General features: G+C 36.3%; 1 protein-coding gene across 1 annotated transcript; it reads right to left on the bottom strand.

Moving 5' to 3' along the window:
• On the bottom strand, window positions 497-15,246 carry LOC109837917 (protease Do-like 10, mitochondrial). The gene is made up of 8 exons (XM_020406300.1): window positions 14,754-15,246; window positions 13,974-14,219; window positions 9,765-9,960; window positions 6,475-6,704; window positions 6,229-6,356; window positions 5,844-6,047; window positions 1,059-1,109; window positions 497-951 (listed from the first exon to the last, which is right to left on the bottom strand). The coding sequence occupies exons 1-8, from the start codon at window positions 15,163-15,165 to the stop codon at window positions 706-708; spliced, it is 1,713 nt and encodes a 570-aa protein (XP_020261889.1). The 5' UTR covers window positions 15,166-15,246; the 3' UTR covers window positions 497-705.

Consider the following 16,835-nt stretch of genomic DNA (forward strand, 5'->3'; position numbering starts at 1 on the left):
GAAAAATCAGAAAATGCAATATGTAGACCTCAGCTACATAAAATTGAAATGGAAGTGGCTGGTTTTATCACTTCTGATGATGACTTAGAACAAAAACTAGGAAACCTAATCAAACAGTTCAGGAATGTGTACAAAAAATATCAGTTCTAATGTCTGCCTGAGATTTGTATTAAAGGGCATCGTGAGTTGATGGTAAGCTTACGAAGTTCATAAGAACTTGAAGGTCCATGTACAGAAGATTCACAAAGCTTACATTAACTTAACTTCATACGGAGCGGTTTGCTTTGTGAACCACCACTCACAAGAAACACCATAAGCTAAAACTTTCAACGGTAATCAAACCAAAACATAGGCAGAAAAGTTAGAAGAAAATTACTTGTGCGAGAGGCTTCCCCAAGGACGAAATAGCTTTCCCAAATTTGGGCTTCTTCTCCTCGGCACCATATGCAATTCCTCTACCTGCACCATCATAACCACCTTGATTTAAGTGTGCGCGTATTGAAACTTGTCATAAATATACAGTGAATAATTGTTCATATCAAATTTCAACGGAGACAAGGACAAATAGAACTAAGTGATGCTTAGATCGTCATCACACGTGGGGAGAAAAAATTTTTATCGTTGGTAAATGAGACAAGATTAGTAGACTACACCTATCAATCAATCTAACACAACAAAGACAATAGAAAAACAAAGCTTCTACAGTCAATTGGAGCATGCCGCCTTCATCTCTCTGTCTGTTTCTTCTTCTCCCAGAAGATCGGTGGACACTGCACATGGTATCCTGTGCCGCTTCAGAATTCGTGAGGTGGCTATTCTGGCCTTTTCATAATTTAAAACCACTACTCTTTCATCGTCCAGATCAAATCGTAGGCATTCTTCTCTACAACCTTCCACCAGCTCACACAAATGTTTTAGATTTGCAACCTCCATGCCGTTCACTTTCTTCACCTGCAAACCATCATTACATGCTTTTAGATTTAGCCAACATTTGATGATGACTGGCAGGAATTAAGATACTTAAGACTGCAGGTGGAATTTGGAGTACGAGTACTTGCCTGTAACTCGGATAATCTCTCATATCCCGCATTGATATCATCCATCAAGACCTAGAATTCAATGATAACGAAAGGTTTTACATCTCCAAGAACAAACTTAAGAGTCAAATTTTCAAGAAAATGGCAAGTGAACAGTTGCTTTCAAGCCAAATCCTTTTCAAATAATTTGTTTGCATGAAATAGTATTGTTTTCATGATACAATAAACCACATTGCATATTCCCGACCTTAGATCTGGTTCCAAGGACATGCGTACAAAGGTAGAAGTCTGACACAGTACAAAATCGATAAGGTGTCTACACAGATATTCTACATAACTCAATATGATGTAAGCGCAAAATTATCACTAGAGAACAATGAAAACAGAACTACAGATAATAAAATTATAAATTGACAATAAAACCTAAATGCCTACAGTAGTTGAAAATGGTATAAAGATAAATTCGAATAGACCTAAGGCAGTGAAAGAAGTCCTGCACAGTATGCAGAACCGTAAAGAGCGATGACTTCATGAATTAAGTAATTATGAATTAAACCATACAAAAGATTTTGACTTTTCGAGCTTGGATACACAAGTAAAACACAAACCTCAAATTCCTAACCTTGATTGACAACTAGCGGATGTAATGGTCTAGTAACAAGCAGATGTAATGGTCTCGTTCAAAAGGTCTGTTGAAGTCATTTTGAAGGGCTCTGGAGTTGATGCCGAGAACAAACGGCCGTGGTGGGAATACAGGAGCCAGTTTGTCGGGGCATTCTCACGTGGATGAGAGAGCGGGCGGAAGTTTCTTTGGGTTTCATCTGCTCAAAGTAGATGAACTGGCAGTGGTTTTCCTGTTCTTTTTTCTTCCTCATAAACGTTAGACACGATAGTTCAACCCCACCCCCTCCCCCCCCCCCCCAACACCCCACCTCTAAGATGCAATTAGCATGCGAAAGGATATGTCAACAATCTTTCTTGATTGTAAGGTTGATATGAAGTTTAACTTGAGATGGTTGGATGAGAATTAATCTGAGGAAAAATAACTCTAAATTCATTAAAATGTGTTGGATTCGTGCTCAAGACCTGATCTAGAAAACAATGGTTTCATGCCCACGAGGAATCACTCCACAATTTCTAAACTCTAAATTTGTTATTCAAATTAAATCTCATATTCCCTAATTTCACCTGCCCACCCACCTTCGCTCACACACATGCATGCAAGCGCTCGCCCGCCCACCTGCCCTGCGCACGCATGCATGCACCCCCCTACACGGGCGCACAAACGCACATGCAGATAATAGGGTGTAAAATCTTATCTCTACTAAATACAAATAAATTTAAAACTTCTAATCCTACTACAACTCAAAATAAAAAAAACAACTCTAACCTACAATTAAAATTCTAATAAAACGTTAAGTAAGATTTTAAATTTAACTAATTTGAAAATTTTAAATCTAAACTACCCTGATATTGATCCCCCTATCAACTCTCCATGGCTTGGAAATCAAAGTGATGATATTACCGTGCATCGAGTTGTTTGATCTCATCTAAAGCTAGTGTATGCACTCCTGAACGAGCGCATGTTGTCATCAACAGCCGACGCAAATACATCAACAAGAATTTATTGATCTAGAAAGATGGTAAGTGATGGAAACAAGTGAATTGGTAGTATAGCAATGGCGGCATCAAAATTTGCAAAATTCATAAGCTTGTGATATAAACGAGATCCTCCATATTGAATACTAGGTTTAGAGCCATGTTTTTTGGAATGTCTAATTCGTTAAGCTATCGTTCCCACCATCTAGCAAGTCGATAAGACTTTGTTTGCAGTGTGAAGTTTCACCATAAATCTTAGAGGGAATCTCTTAGGACGAACTGAAACTAAAAGCCCACTCATTAGCTACAAGTTCCAACAAATGGTTAGAGTTATCTACTGCAAATTTATAATTTCATTATTTTTAGCTAATTTTCGCTATGTCTTAACATAAAAATCATACACATTTTATGCAAATGTGTTCAAAATCACTGTCTATGAGTTAAAGGTATATGAGCGAAATCAATAGGCGCAAGCACACTCAATTCTGAAGATCTATCTTGAAGATAGTGTCAAATCTTTCGAAGTCCTATTTGGCTAGTTTTGAGTACTTCATACACCGTGTCAATTTAGATTACATATTCTCAAACTCTAAACTAGTAAATTTACAAAAAACTTTAAGCAGCTCATGGGACTATTATGGTTTATTATTAGGTCTCTTGCTCATGGGTATCATCGCATGCGTAAGTCCTAAAGCGGTAGCTAAAGTGTACTGTAAATTTTCTTCAGCTTTGCTAGCTCCAATTGGGGGTTCAAAATTTTCTTCTAGGTCATTTTCTTCCATAACTCGGTCTTTTATGCCTAGTCATAAGCTCTTACTAGGGACATTGATAGGTAAAATATCCTAAACCTTGACAATTAAAATACCTAATGGACTGTAAACTTTATGGAACTAATTTTCCTTAGGTTGGATTAGTCTTATTATCAACTTTAATCTTATTGTCAACTAACTTCTTTTATGACTTTCCGATTTGGGACGGAACTTCCTAGAGCTAGAGGTGAAAAGATAATGCTCAAAATGAGTGATCTGATAAGCATGCTCCAGCAAATTAATGGTACTTGGGATCATCCCCTTCCTAATATTTGCCTAAGATCTGTACGAAACATATAAGCAGTAAAGATAGGGCTTCTTTCACCTTACAACGGACCATTAAGACAAGTTTCATTGATGTGTGATGCTTAGCCGGTCCAAAAGTTGAGTCACATCGAAAATGGGCAAATACTTCTCCAATTTTATTTTATCTCTTCTCATAATTATAAAGGCAATTTGCCTTGAACACTCTTAACTACATCTCTACAAAGTCAAGTAAGTTTTAGCAAGGTTGAATAGTTTCATCTTGGTTGACCTACCATTCAAGATTCAGACATATCATAACAATCAATATGGTATTCCATATCAAACAAATATCTTCTATCATATTTCTTTAGTTTAGCATCATCTAAATACCTTTCCTTGTGTCTCCTATGATCATATCATCATACCTTATATCATTATATCTCCTATCATCATATTTCTACTGTCATATCCACTAAGAGGTGTATACTCTACTCTATAGTGTTGGTTTCTCCCTCTATGTATGTCTCTAAGTATTGTACCCTATCAATTTCCATCCTAAAGTGGTTGGATATATTCGTCCCCAGTGTTGATTAACCTCCTAATTGAGGTGTCTAATTTGGTCATCCCCGTAACTAAAATTGGTCACTCTAGTACCAATGCTAAATAGAATGGTTAAATTTCATGTTAAATACCTATGAATTAAACCATACAAAAGATTTCGAGTTTCGAATCCTCACCAAACACAAACCGCATATTCAAAATCTTAATTAACTACATGAACTAAGGTTCAAACATAGTTCTGGTCTCATTTTGAAGATTGCTCGAAATTGTAGATGATTCAAATAGGGGTGGTGATCTTGAAGGAGCTTGGACGTTAACGGGCTCTAGAGTTGATGTCAAGGTTGGACGGCTATGAAGAGGATGCGGGTGCTGATTTGTCAGACACTTTCATAAGGATGAGAGTGGAGGGAGGAGAGGATTTCTTCAGGTTTTGTCTACGCGAGCAAGGTGAACTGGATGTCGTGTTTGTATTTTGGCTCGCGACACAGATGCTAACTTCATTTTGCTCGCGTGAAGATGAACTGGGAGTGTGAGAGGATAACATCATCAATCTTTTTTATTGTGAGAATGAGTTTGTTTTGAGGTTTATTTTGAGTTGAAATGGATGGATGAAATTTGATCAAATGAAAAATAGCTCTAAATTCAATAGAATCAGCTGGATTCACTCTCAACACCTAATTTAAAAAATAACTCAAAATATATGAAGAATCACTCTATAAGATCTTCTCAAAATTATAAGTTTTTTATTGAAATCAACTCTCATACTCTCTAATTACAATGAGAATCATAACCCATATATATAGGGTGTGAGATCCTATCTCTAGTAAAATTCAAATACATATAAACTTATAATCTCACTACAGCTCAACCAAAAACAACTCTAACCTAAAAGTATAATTCTAACTAAGCAATAAATCAATCTTCAAATTCAAGTAATTTAAAATTTAAATCTAACCTAAAAGTATAATTCTAATCGAACAATACATCAATCTTCAAATTCAAGTAATTTAAAATTTAAATCTAAACTATCCTAATATTGATCCCCATCAAAGGTCCTTGAATATACTTGTTAAATACCTCCTAAGTGGTCATGCTAGCCTTGTTCCTTTCAGATTATTTCTTTTGATATGAAGAAGATAAATCAATTAGCAAGAAAGAATAACTAAAGGGGACGGTTTACTTACAGTAATCAAGATGCTGTTGTGTTAGGTACAATGTATTATCTAGATGTAGCGGTTCTCAGCAAATACCAACCGGTCCAACCCTAATCAAGTTTTCCATTATATAATTAAGAAATAATATCCAAAGGGATGTCAGAATTTTAGCACATACACTTTCCATTCTAGTTGCCAAAAAAGTGTTTAATGGCTCCTGGTTATCAAGAGGCTTCAGATGACACGTATGGTTGTATAGTCTACAGATTTTTTTATGCATTCTCACAACTCAAGCTTCTAGTCAATTGTGTGAATCAAAAAGAGGGAAAAAGAGGGAGTCTTGAGACCTGATATTGATGATAGAAAAATCTTGAGAAACTAAAAGCATAAGATTGTCAAAGGTATGTAAATAGGGAGAGGAGCTTAAAGAAACATACCTGAGAAAGAATAACAATCTGTTGCCCAGCTTTTTGCGGTAACTCCCGCAATGCCTTTTCACACAGTCGACGAGGGCAAGTGTTATACCAATCTTCTCCATACTCATGAAGGTAGGGCTGAGTCAGGGGAATAAAAACAAGACCAGCAAAGATATAGTAGCTTGGTACTTTGTCAAATTGATGAACTGGAACCAAAGGTTGTAACTGCATGATTAAAAGAATGTACATGTTACTGCAAAAAGGATCACAAACATAAAAATAATTGCATGAGCTACAGATAGAAATGAGTAACTAAATAAATTAGACTCAGCTATCTTAATATGTTACTATAGCTATCTAAATAAACTTAATTAAGAGGGGGGAGAAAAGAATAATCACAACTCACTGGCTGAAGAGTGATTTGAAATTCATGCTCTACACCATCTCTCAATACTCTGACGAGAGCTGTTTCTCCGGGTTTTTTCATAGATACCAAATGATCAAATGTTATCCTCTCTCTGTTTCGGAAAGGAACTGCAATAAAACAATGGTCAATTCTTAAATGACAATACACAAGTAACGGACTTTTCCAGAAAAGCATTTTAAGAGAGATTTAAATTCAGAATAAAGAAGAGAGGCTTAATTGACTAACCTGTTCCAAGAACAATGTCATCTTTTCTCAGCACCTTGTGAGCATCTGAAAGAGGGTTGATTTTGGTTACAAGAACACCAGTCATGTCTGGATGCATTCCAAAGTGTTCTCTCAATTGAACATTTTCAGTAGCCTGGCATGACAAACCAAGAGAACAGAAACCAACATACTTTCCCTTCTCTTCAACTCCAGAAATAAAATGTTTTATTACTGGCACTGGTATAATATATCTACAAAAATAAGTACATCGTGAGAATGTGATGAATAAAGGGACCAGTATGTTATATCTACAGAAAATAAGACATAGTGACCAATATGATGAAAGCAGTTAATGACCTTGTTTTTTTTTTTTTTGCAGCATTTGAAAGTTACATTGTTAATAAATTTTCATATGATATTAATACCCCTCTAGCTGTTAAATCAGTTATAAACGTAAGGCAGAAGCGACACATCATAAGCTATTATCTGTCGTTGGAACTGAATTTATGAAGCTCAGACAGGTCACAGTAACTCAGAAAAATGTATAATGAAATTGTAGTATCTAAGGTGTGAGAAAAAATATTGTAACTTATTTATTAATCGGAAAAGTATATATTCATCTCATCATTACCAATATATATGATATTCATGGAGAGTAGACGAAATAAAGTTCTAAAATATACATCCAAAAATAACATCCATATAGCATATGAAAGTATCATAATGTTTGTAAGCGCTTATCTGCAGAATATTTACACCAAGTGAGAATGGCTATCCATCAATATAAAAATGGACTTATAAACGGAATTCTTGCTTCATGCCACGAAGAGGACTCAGGAGTGCAATTCTTCATGGATTTTTTTTTATCATCTACCACTTCACATAAGCTCTCTTTTACACAAGGATAACTCTCGAGAAGTTCTCAAGATACCAAAATCTTGCAAAGCATAAAATAAGTATTCCCTAAGAGGCTTCCAACTTATCAAGGAAAGAATACCATCTGCCTGTAGCTCATAAGCAGGATGGCATTGCATTCACCGAATTTTGCCAATCTTCTGCCAATCTAATCATTTAGAGTTGCTCTCAAAAGCCGACTGTAGAAAATAAAATGAAAGAAGAAACATGTATGCCATATTGGTATTGCCATGTATATCTACATTCATTAAACAAAAACAGGTCATGTGCTTCTAAGTTAAAATGTGTTCCTTGGAGAAATTTTCATTTTGAGTTTGGTGGTGGGTGCATAACGCTTTGAATATATTAGAACAAAGACAGATAGTGCACAGATATTAAAACTGCAGCACCAACAGCTCTTTGCCGGTCTAGACATGAGATGCATGGCTGATAATACCCACTATTTGGCATTTATATTACTTTTCAGATTCATAGGATGCACAATGTGATTTCCCAAAGGCCTTTCAAACTTCCACCAGAAACAATTTAAATAAAGAGAAATGCTGGGAGGATTTAAAAGGATGAGAATAATCTCATCATGTGTTGGAAAGTCTGGTATGGTTACATGTGTATCTACATTCATTAAACAAAAACGGGTCATGTGCATCTGAGTTGAATTGTGTTCCTTGGAGAAATTTTCATTTTGAGTTTGGTTGGTGGGTGCATAACACTATGAGTACATTAGAAGAAAGATAGATAGTGCACAGATATTAAAACTGCAGCACCAACAGCTCTTTGCTGATCTAGTCATGAGATGCATGGCCGATGATACCCACTATTCGGCAGTTATACTACTTTTCAGATTCATAGGATACACAATGTGATTTCCCAAAGGCCTTTCAACCTTCCACCAAAAACAATTTAAATGAAGAGAAATGTCAGGAGGATCTAAAAGAATGAGAATAATCTCGTGATGTGTTGGAAAGTCTAGTAGGGCGTAATGACTTGTTGTATAGATATACTTTTATGAATTGGGTTGGGAGTTGATATTTATGTGTTTCTACTAGGAAAGTCTACTATAGCTCGAGAATATATGCAACGAACTTGGAAGAGCAAAAAAATTATACGTGGATTTGCATGTATGTTTTCAAATTTATGATTTACTCATTTCTCTCACAAGAATGCCATATATCTTCTATTAACTAGACAAACATGAATTTCTATATCAAAGATGTGATTCGAGATACTTCGTTGTCGTCCTACACATAAGTTGACAATCATTAATCTGCATGTTTGAACATTTGATTTTGTAGGCTATACATGACTTGTGGATTTTAAAATGCTAGTTGAAGCATATTGACGGATGACACATGTTGCAGCTGGTTTAATGATCTACACCTAGAAATTAAGCAAGCCCTAGACTTATCAAGAGTTACAATGGGCAGATCACTGTTGTAGGCAGTCAGACCAAATAGATTGTAGAAGGCAGTCTGGTTGAGAGATTAGGAGATAAGTTGATCCCTGTCGTCGGCAGTCTACACCAAACAAATTATCAATATAGGTAGTTTGGTTGAGATGTGACATAAAAAGGCAGAGCATCATGGTAGGCAAATCACCATTGTAGACAGTCTAGTTGTCAAGATAGGGTGTGACATTTTTTTATTTTATGTGCGAAGTGCATAAGCTGAAAGTTATTGCAAATTTATTATTAAATCTTTATTCGGATAAAATTAGCAAACACGATACTCTAAATATCAATAATTTATATTACTATATGCGTAGTTTTTATTTTATAATTACTAAACATGTCATTTAGTGAACACTTGAAAAGCTTGCCCAAACATAAACATTTCAAATTAGGGTACCAAGGGACACGTGCCGAGAGAACATAAACCAAGTTGACAGGTGCAACCTACCCTAGTCAGCCAGTATACTGGTTAAAAGTGATCTCACCCAAAACAGTTCTGTAATTGGTATGTTTGAGTAAAACTTTTAATACAAGCTAAGGAGCTTTTGGAGTAAACAATGTAAATTTGATTATGTATATATGTTATGAATATGACTAGAAAAATAGGTGTATAAATAAATAATATGAAAATATATGTTTATTTTAGAGTAGGCCTTCGCAAGTTTCCCTTATTAACGGCCGTCATTACCTTAAGTTTCCAGCTGATTAATATGGTTGTTGGTTTGAGACGTGACACTTGCAGATTTATTCTTGGTTTAGGAATGCATCATTAGTCTTATGTTTCGATACAGTTGCCTTTTGGTCGAGAATTGATAAAACTCTTACACTTAATCAGTACTACTGCACGCACTACATAGAAATTTAGATGGAATAACCAGCAATAAACCAATATGTGCTATGATGCAAAAACACTGATGTAAACCCAGTGAGTGCTCAATGTTTTACTTACCCAATATTTTCCGCACCTGATAAGTTCTGAAATGCTACTCCAGCTACCTTGTCACCCATGATTGCAGGCCCTCCACTGTTCCCAGGATTGATAGCAGCATCTATCTGAATTGCCATTAACTGGCTAGCACCATGAACATACTGAGTTGGCTCAACCCGGGAGACTACGCCAGTAGTAACTGAAATATTGTCCCCACCTATCACAAAAGAGAACTTCATTACCCACACATATAAGCTAATTTAATCAATTCATATATATCTTTTTGGTACAAATCATTGTCCTCATACTATTCCTATTTTGTACAAGATTTCTTGATACTAAAAAGAAAATTTCAAACATACTAAAAGAAACTTGAAAATTTGTGGGATGGTTTCAAGACAAAAGTCACAATGACAAGAGATATGCAAAGATGCCAGACTGGCATCTTCAAACAAAATGATAGGATCAATCAGATGTTATAATAATGAAATAACCAAGATGATAACTAAAAGTTCGGAAAAGGACTTAGTTGTAAGGTGCTAGATGCTAACATTACCGGATTAGATAGAAAATGGCTTCAATATTCCAAGTTAACTCACACATAATTCCATTAAAACATTAAAATCATCTACACCACACCCACCGCCCTCCCACCAACCACACAAAAGAAAAAAAGAAACATGCCCTTACACTTCCAAGCCGTCTCCACCACCATGACAAAAGGAGAAAATAAAAGGAGTAACCACTGGAAAGAGGTGATTCGAATATCTACATAAACATAAATGACAGCAAGTAATTTTATTTTCCTATTATCATCTACAGTCATAACCATCTTTTTGTGAATTTTTGGGACAATTGGTAAAAATAAATTAATACAATAGGAAATAAAATAGCTCATCTAAAGTGAATTAATGGTCAATTTATTTATCCAAAGCTCCAACCTAAACCCTAAAAGTCATTTTGAGACTATTCACTGAAGTGTTACAATACATATAAGGTTTTATAACTAATCTGACTATTCTTCACTAAAATTGGAGTATCATAGTATCATGAACAAAAATATAAAAATTGCTCTAATAAGAAGAAATTAAATGGAAAAACTTATTCCCTCGAGGATATACAAGATAAACTTTCAAGAGACAGTAAAGATAAATATGAAAGCACACAATTTGCGACAATATAGCAGCTGAGTGTTTCTTTCATCCATAATAGGAAATAAATTTCTGTTGGTCAAGGTTTAGATACAAGCACAAAGAAGAGGAAGTTTACCAATATTCAAAGAGAATGACGAAACAAAGAGAAAGCCATAACTATTCCACAACTACAATCTCAATGCCTTACTTACAAAGCCTATAATAGTTCCTTTCAATGTCCAAAACAAGTGTCTATATGGTTGCAAATGCATATTCAGCAGAAAATCACATTTTGCAAACCTGCACTCTCTAAGAGGCTAAAGAAGGGTAGCAGAGACCATATGAATAAATATGTCGGCACAAATTGAATATGCAGCACTATTGAGTCTGGATTTTTATCTGATATCCTTCCTGTTTAACTCAAAGGCTACAATATCTATTCCTTAACCTTCTATTTCCTCATTCTACTTAACCCCCTTCCTTTCCTCCTCTTAAACTGCGTTTTCTACTCATTAATGTCACCAAACTTCCCAGAAAAAAAAAATTATGGCATCCATTTTACTTATTTTTTTTCCAGTCAAGATGTGTTTATTTTATTTTCCTAGTAATTTTGTCATATTAACTCTTATTTTGATTTTACTTATTTGAGAACCTGGTAACTAAAAGAAATAGTTTTCTTTTTCATAGTTGTTAATGTAATCATTTAAAATTTATTTCTTAAAGCGGTTTTCTATGTTCAGTGCTGCATCCTATAACATTTAACTTTTTAATATGGAATTTCCATATTTCTCCCGAAAAATAGTGGTCGTACCTAGCTTTCCAGGAACAGACAATTTATCCACATAATGGAATCCAAAATACCTGAGTCCAAGACACTATGAATTGGATTAAGCAATACGGAAGTGATTGACTAACTACACACTGATATCAAACATAACACTTATATAATGCCAATTATCAGTATAGGTTTATGAGGTGTATACGTACGTGTGCTGTCACATGCCATATGTGACCACATCAAACAACAGTCAGGATGTTACAATGAGCATCTAATACACTATTGTGAGCACTGTACAGATGAAATGACTAGAGGAAATATACAGCTGTCTACTCAATCCACGATAGAGCAAAACTTCAATGAACACCATGTGTCTCTAGCAATGTTACAGAAAGCGCTAAGTGGCCTAGGCGTCGGACCCCGGCTTAGAGCCCAGGCAGGGACTAGTTGTTTTCCCTTTTTTTAATTACAATCAATGTCATCCAAAGCGCTAAGCACCACTAGGTGCCAAACTGGCGACGCTAATGTTATCGACAGCGCAAGGTACCACTAGGTGCCAAACTTTGCGCTAGGCCTAGGAGGATTTTTTTTCTGTTTAAGTGGTGGTGGGGTAGGTTTTGCTGAAGGTCGGAGGAGATGTTTGTAGTCTGTGGAGGAGGCCAGAGGAGTTTGAAGGAGGTTAGAGGATCTGGAGGCATTAACGGAGGAAATCACGACCAAGACCTAGAGGCGTAGTTCACGTAAACGGTATCCACTTCCCTAGGCGCTCTCAAGACCTAGGCATGCGGAGCCTAGGCGGCCTTGGCACCCCCAATGCTTAGGCGGGGGCTTTTTAAAACATTGGTCTCTAGCTTATTCATCCAAAACCATTGACTCCAAAGAGTAACACCCATGTCGCAATGCATCTTACATCAACAAATGCTGATCCATCTTTTTATCAATGGACCCAAGTCTTCTGTTATAAGTCTCATGTTAGACATAATAATAATATTGACTCCATATATTTGTTTCCATGCCCTCTTTTTTTGTGCTATGAGTAGCCATTAGTTGCATAAGTTGTACTGCCTGGAGTGTGGAAACATAACACATACAGATTTTTACACCACCAAGGGATGAGACTACTTGCATACCTCCCATGGAAAAAAAAAAGATCCAACTGTATCTCCATCTTGCAATTACTATTCACCTACAGATACGCAGGTTCTTCTAAACTTTCATGCTTACAGGAATCTGAAAATGAATTTTCACAACCAAAACATATTTTAATTTTTAAAAAATGTAATACAGAGACAACCACCCTATATACTGCATGCAACTGTCATTCAGTACCAAAGTCTACAGGCAACTCTCCGGGCATTTCATGGCGCTTTCAACAGATTGTAAATAACTATTGCCCAATCAGAATGTATGATCTCAATCATTCTGCCTATTGCACTTCTCGTGGAAACATGGTTGGTTTCCCTTTACATAGTGAAAGCTCTCCAAGACCCGTGTCGGTCAACTTCCAGAAACTTCATCCCTAATTTTGAGGCAGATTTGTAATCTACCTAATAATATTTTAAGAATATTTACATATTTTACTGTTGAAATAACTCACAGTATGATATACATATATTTTGATTATCAAATTACAGTTTACTACACAGAAGCATGTAGAAATTACATCATACTCTGACCCTTCAAATGTTTTCTTGTTAATAATACCTCATATGCATACATCTTTGTCATCCATGTCACCAATACCCAACCGAAAGCTGAAAGGCCGAAAGAAAGGATTTTTCTACAAGATAAGTATACATGTGATGTTAAGAAATTATGATTACTCTGTCAAAGCCACCTATCAAGATACTCTCTCTTTCCAACTTTTTATTTAACCCAAAGTCCATCACGATTCAGACCAATAAATTTAATTGTCAGAATTATAATCATCTGACGCATCAATTTTTAAAAGATATTTCTGAAAAATGTCTTTAAAAACTTGTTTATTTATAAAGGTTAACCTTACGACTTGCAATCAAGAAAATGATGTATGCAAACTTTCTTTCATTAAATCCATCACAAGAATTTGTAAATTTTGTTATCAAATTCTTTCCAAATATTTACTAAGTGAGAACTAAATTAAAACAACAAGAACAACAATTAATAATGTAAAGAATAACAGAATTCAAAATAGAAAAAGCAAACACTTATGCAAGAAAATTTTTTGATGTCAAGGACTCACATGCCTGTTAATTCACCTTGATTCACTTAAAAGAAATCATAGTAGTGTACAAGAGAAGAAGTACATATCATCCACTCAAAAATCACAAGAATTCATACCTTGAGGGTACCCAACAACAGCAACAGCTTCCTGTAAGAATGGAATATCACCAAGCTCCAAAAAGGTCATCCCTTCCCAAAATTCTTCATTTTCAACCGTAAGAAGAGCTAAGTCACATTCGTGCCCAACAGCTTGAACCTGTGCTCTGTACTTGGTAGGCGAGCCATGCTTTCTAACAAGAACAAAGGTATGATCAGCAACAACGTGAGCATTTGTTAAAATCCGCCTTCCACTAAGCACAAAACCTATAGGAAAATAAATCATACTTTTAAGACCAATAAGTTTTATAAATGACAAACTTCAGAAGAAAGCAATATAATAAAAAAAAACTGTAAACACGAGAGAAGAAGTTAAAAACTTTAAAGAAATTACTAAATAAAAGGAAGAAAACCAGAGGGTTTGATAGCCCTTCAAATACTTATTGAAAGGAGAGTTCTGAAGTAATGCTGCTCACAGAACATAGTACTCTACTAAATTTACAAAAACCATTCTGATAATTTGAAATCCATTGGCCTCCCTTCAAATATTTACTAAAAGGAGAATCTTTTGAATTAATGCTGTTCAAAGATCGTATGGGTCTCTATTAGAATTTACTAAAAACCCGTTCCGCTAATTCGAAAGCCATTGCTTTCCCTTCAAATAATTTATTAAAAGGAGGGAGCTTTGAAGTAATGATCCTCAGAGGACATGTGGGTCTCTATCAAATTTACTAAAACCCATTCCAATAAACAAAACTCCGATAGCAAGCTAAGATTTTGAATGGAATTAATTGGAAATACCAGAACCCATGCTGTCCCTCTGAGATTTGTTCTGCCAAGGGAGGAAGTAGTTGGGGCTGCTGGAGACGGTAAAGATCTTGACAACAGAATCCAAAGCGAGCTCAATGGCGGCATAGGCGTCGGTATGCCTGGAACTAACAATGGGCCGCTCGCTGTCCTCTTGTAGAATTGGAACGGCGGCGGCTGAGTTAGCGGCAGTGCTGGCATCGTCTCCATTGATGGATGATGATGGTGTGATAGAGGAGGAGGAGGAGGAAGAGGAGAAGAGGGGAAAATGTTGGTGGGTCTGGAGAATGGGAAGAGATTTACGGAGGAGGGGATTGTTGGAGGAGAGAGAAAGTGGATGATGATTGTGAAGGAGAGGGCGAATCGAAGAGGAGAGTTTGCGGATTGAGCGGAGGGAGGAGAGCATGGCGACTTCGCTCGTCAGAGAGCGAGCGCTCTCTAGGTTTCTAGGATTTGAGAGGTTTTCGAGCGAGGAAGAGATCGATAACAGGCCTGTGGGCTGCCAAACTTGTGTAGCCCAAATTTCAAGTATTTTCTGATTTTTTTTTTTTTTTAATTTTTGGGTAAGCACTATTTTTTTTGTTTTAACTTCAGCTTTAATTCACTTTGATATTAAAAAAAGAAGAAGAAGAAGAGATCATTGCTTTAATTCTAGATATTGGTTGTTTGATATGTGATTGTGATTTATCTTTTCTATTGTAAAATAGGAATGAGAGCAATTCATGAGAATACTTTGGTGTAGCAAAGTGAAAAAATTGATAAACTTTGGGTGCCATAGTGAATAATATAATCTTTTAACTTTTGGTTTATGTTAAATTAGGATCTCATTGAGTTTTTGTGTCCTTTTATTTTGGATAAGTTACATTTTGGTCCAAATAGGTATGCAGATGGGTTGGATACAACTCACATATGATACTTACCATACCTGAATCTGCTTACTAATCACGGATACAAATATGGAGACGCCTTGGGAAGACAAACTCATATCCATATCAGTGTGTGTGTGTGTGTGTGTGTGTGTGTGTGTGTGTGTGTGTATATAGAGAGAGAGATTAATGGGTATCCTTGTCATAGGAGTGGATTTCCTCCTTGACGCCTCTAAAATCATATGATTGAGCGACATTATGGATGATCCGCTCCGTTAAACTTGATCTACATATTCTAAAACCCCAACACACCAAGTTTGAGGTGAATCCGTCGCCGTTTGACCCTCCATCGAGCCATGTGAAAAGTTCTATTCATTCAAAACCGTTAAAATTGATACGAGTGGATGAAAGGTCAAACGACGACGGGTTCACCCCAAAATTGGTGTGTTGGGGTTTTAGAATATGTAGATCAAGTTCAACAGAGCGGATCATCCACAATGTCGCTCAATCATGTGATTTTAGAGGCGTCAAGGAGGAAATCCCCTCCTATGACAAGGATACCCATTAATCTCTCTCTCTCTATATATAGAGAGAGAGAGAGAGAGAGAGAGAAAACTTATGTCAACTTAAGTGGACGTCCACTAAGTTTCTTAGTCATTGATGATCACTTGATTGAGCTACATTGTGGATGATCCGCTCCGTTGAACTTGATCTACATATTCTAAAACCCCAACACACCAAATTTGAGGTGAACCCATCGTGGTTTGACCCTCCGTCGAGCAATGTAAAAAGTTCTATTCATTCGAAATCGTTAAAATTGATATGAGTGGATGAATGGTCAAACCACGACGGGTTCACCCCAAATTTGGTGTGTTGGGGTTTTAGAATATGTAGATCAAGTTCAACGGAGCGGATCATCCACAATGTAGCTCAATCAAGTGATCATCAATGACTAAGAAACTTAGTGGACGTCCACTTAAGTTGACATAAGTTTATATATATCCACTATCACAACCAGGTTTTCTACGTTTACCCGAACAACGTTTACACCTCACACTACGGTTTTCTAGTTTACCGAAAACTCTACAATCAACACTCTTGTAATCCCACTCTACATCCTCTCAAGTGTTGGAACTAGACGTGTCTCCCTCAAGTGCTCGGATACAACCTCTCCCTAGGTTTGTCAACCGACGCCACTCCTCTTGGGACG

Source organism: Asparagus officinalis, chromosome 4 (assembly GCF_001876935.1).
Source record: "Asparagus officinalis chromosome 4, Aspof.V1, whole genome shotgun sequence".
NCBI classification, from domain to species: domain Eukaryota; kingdom Viridiplantae; phylum Streptophyta; class Magnoliopsida; order Asparagales; family Asparagaceae; genus Asparagus; species Asparagus officinalis.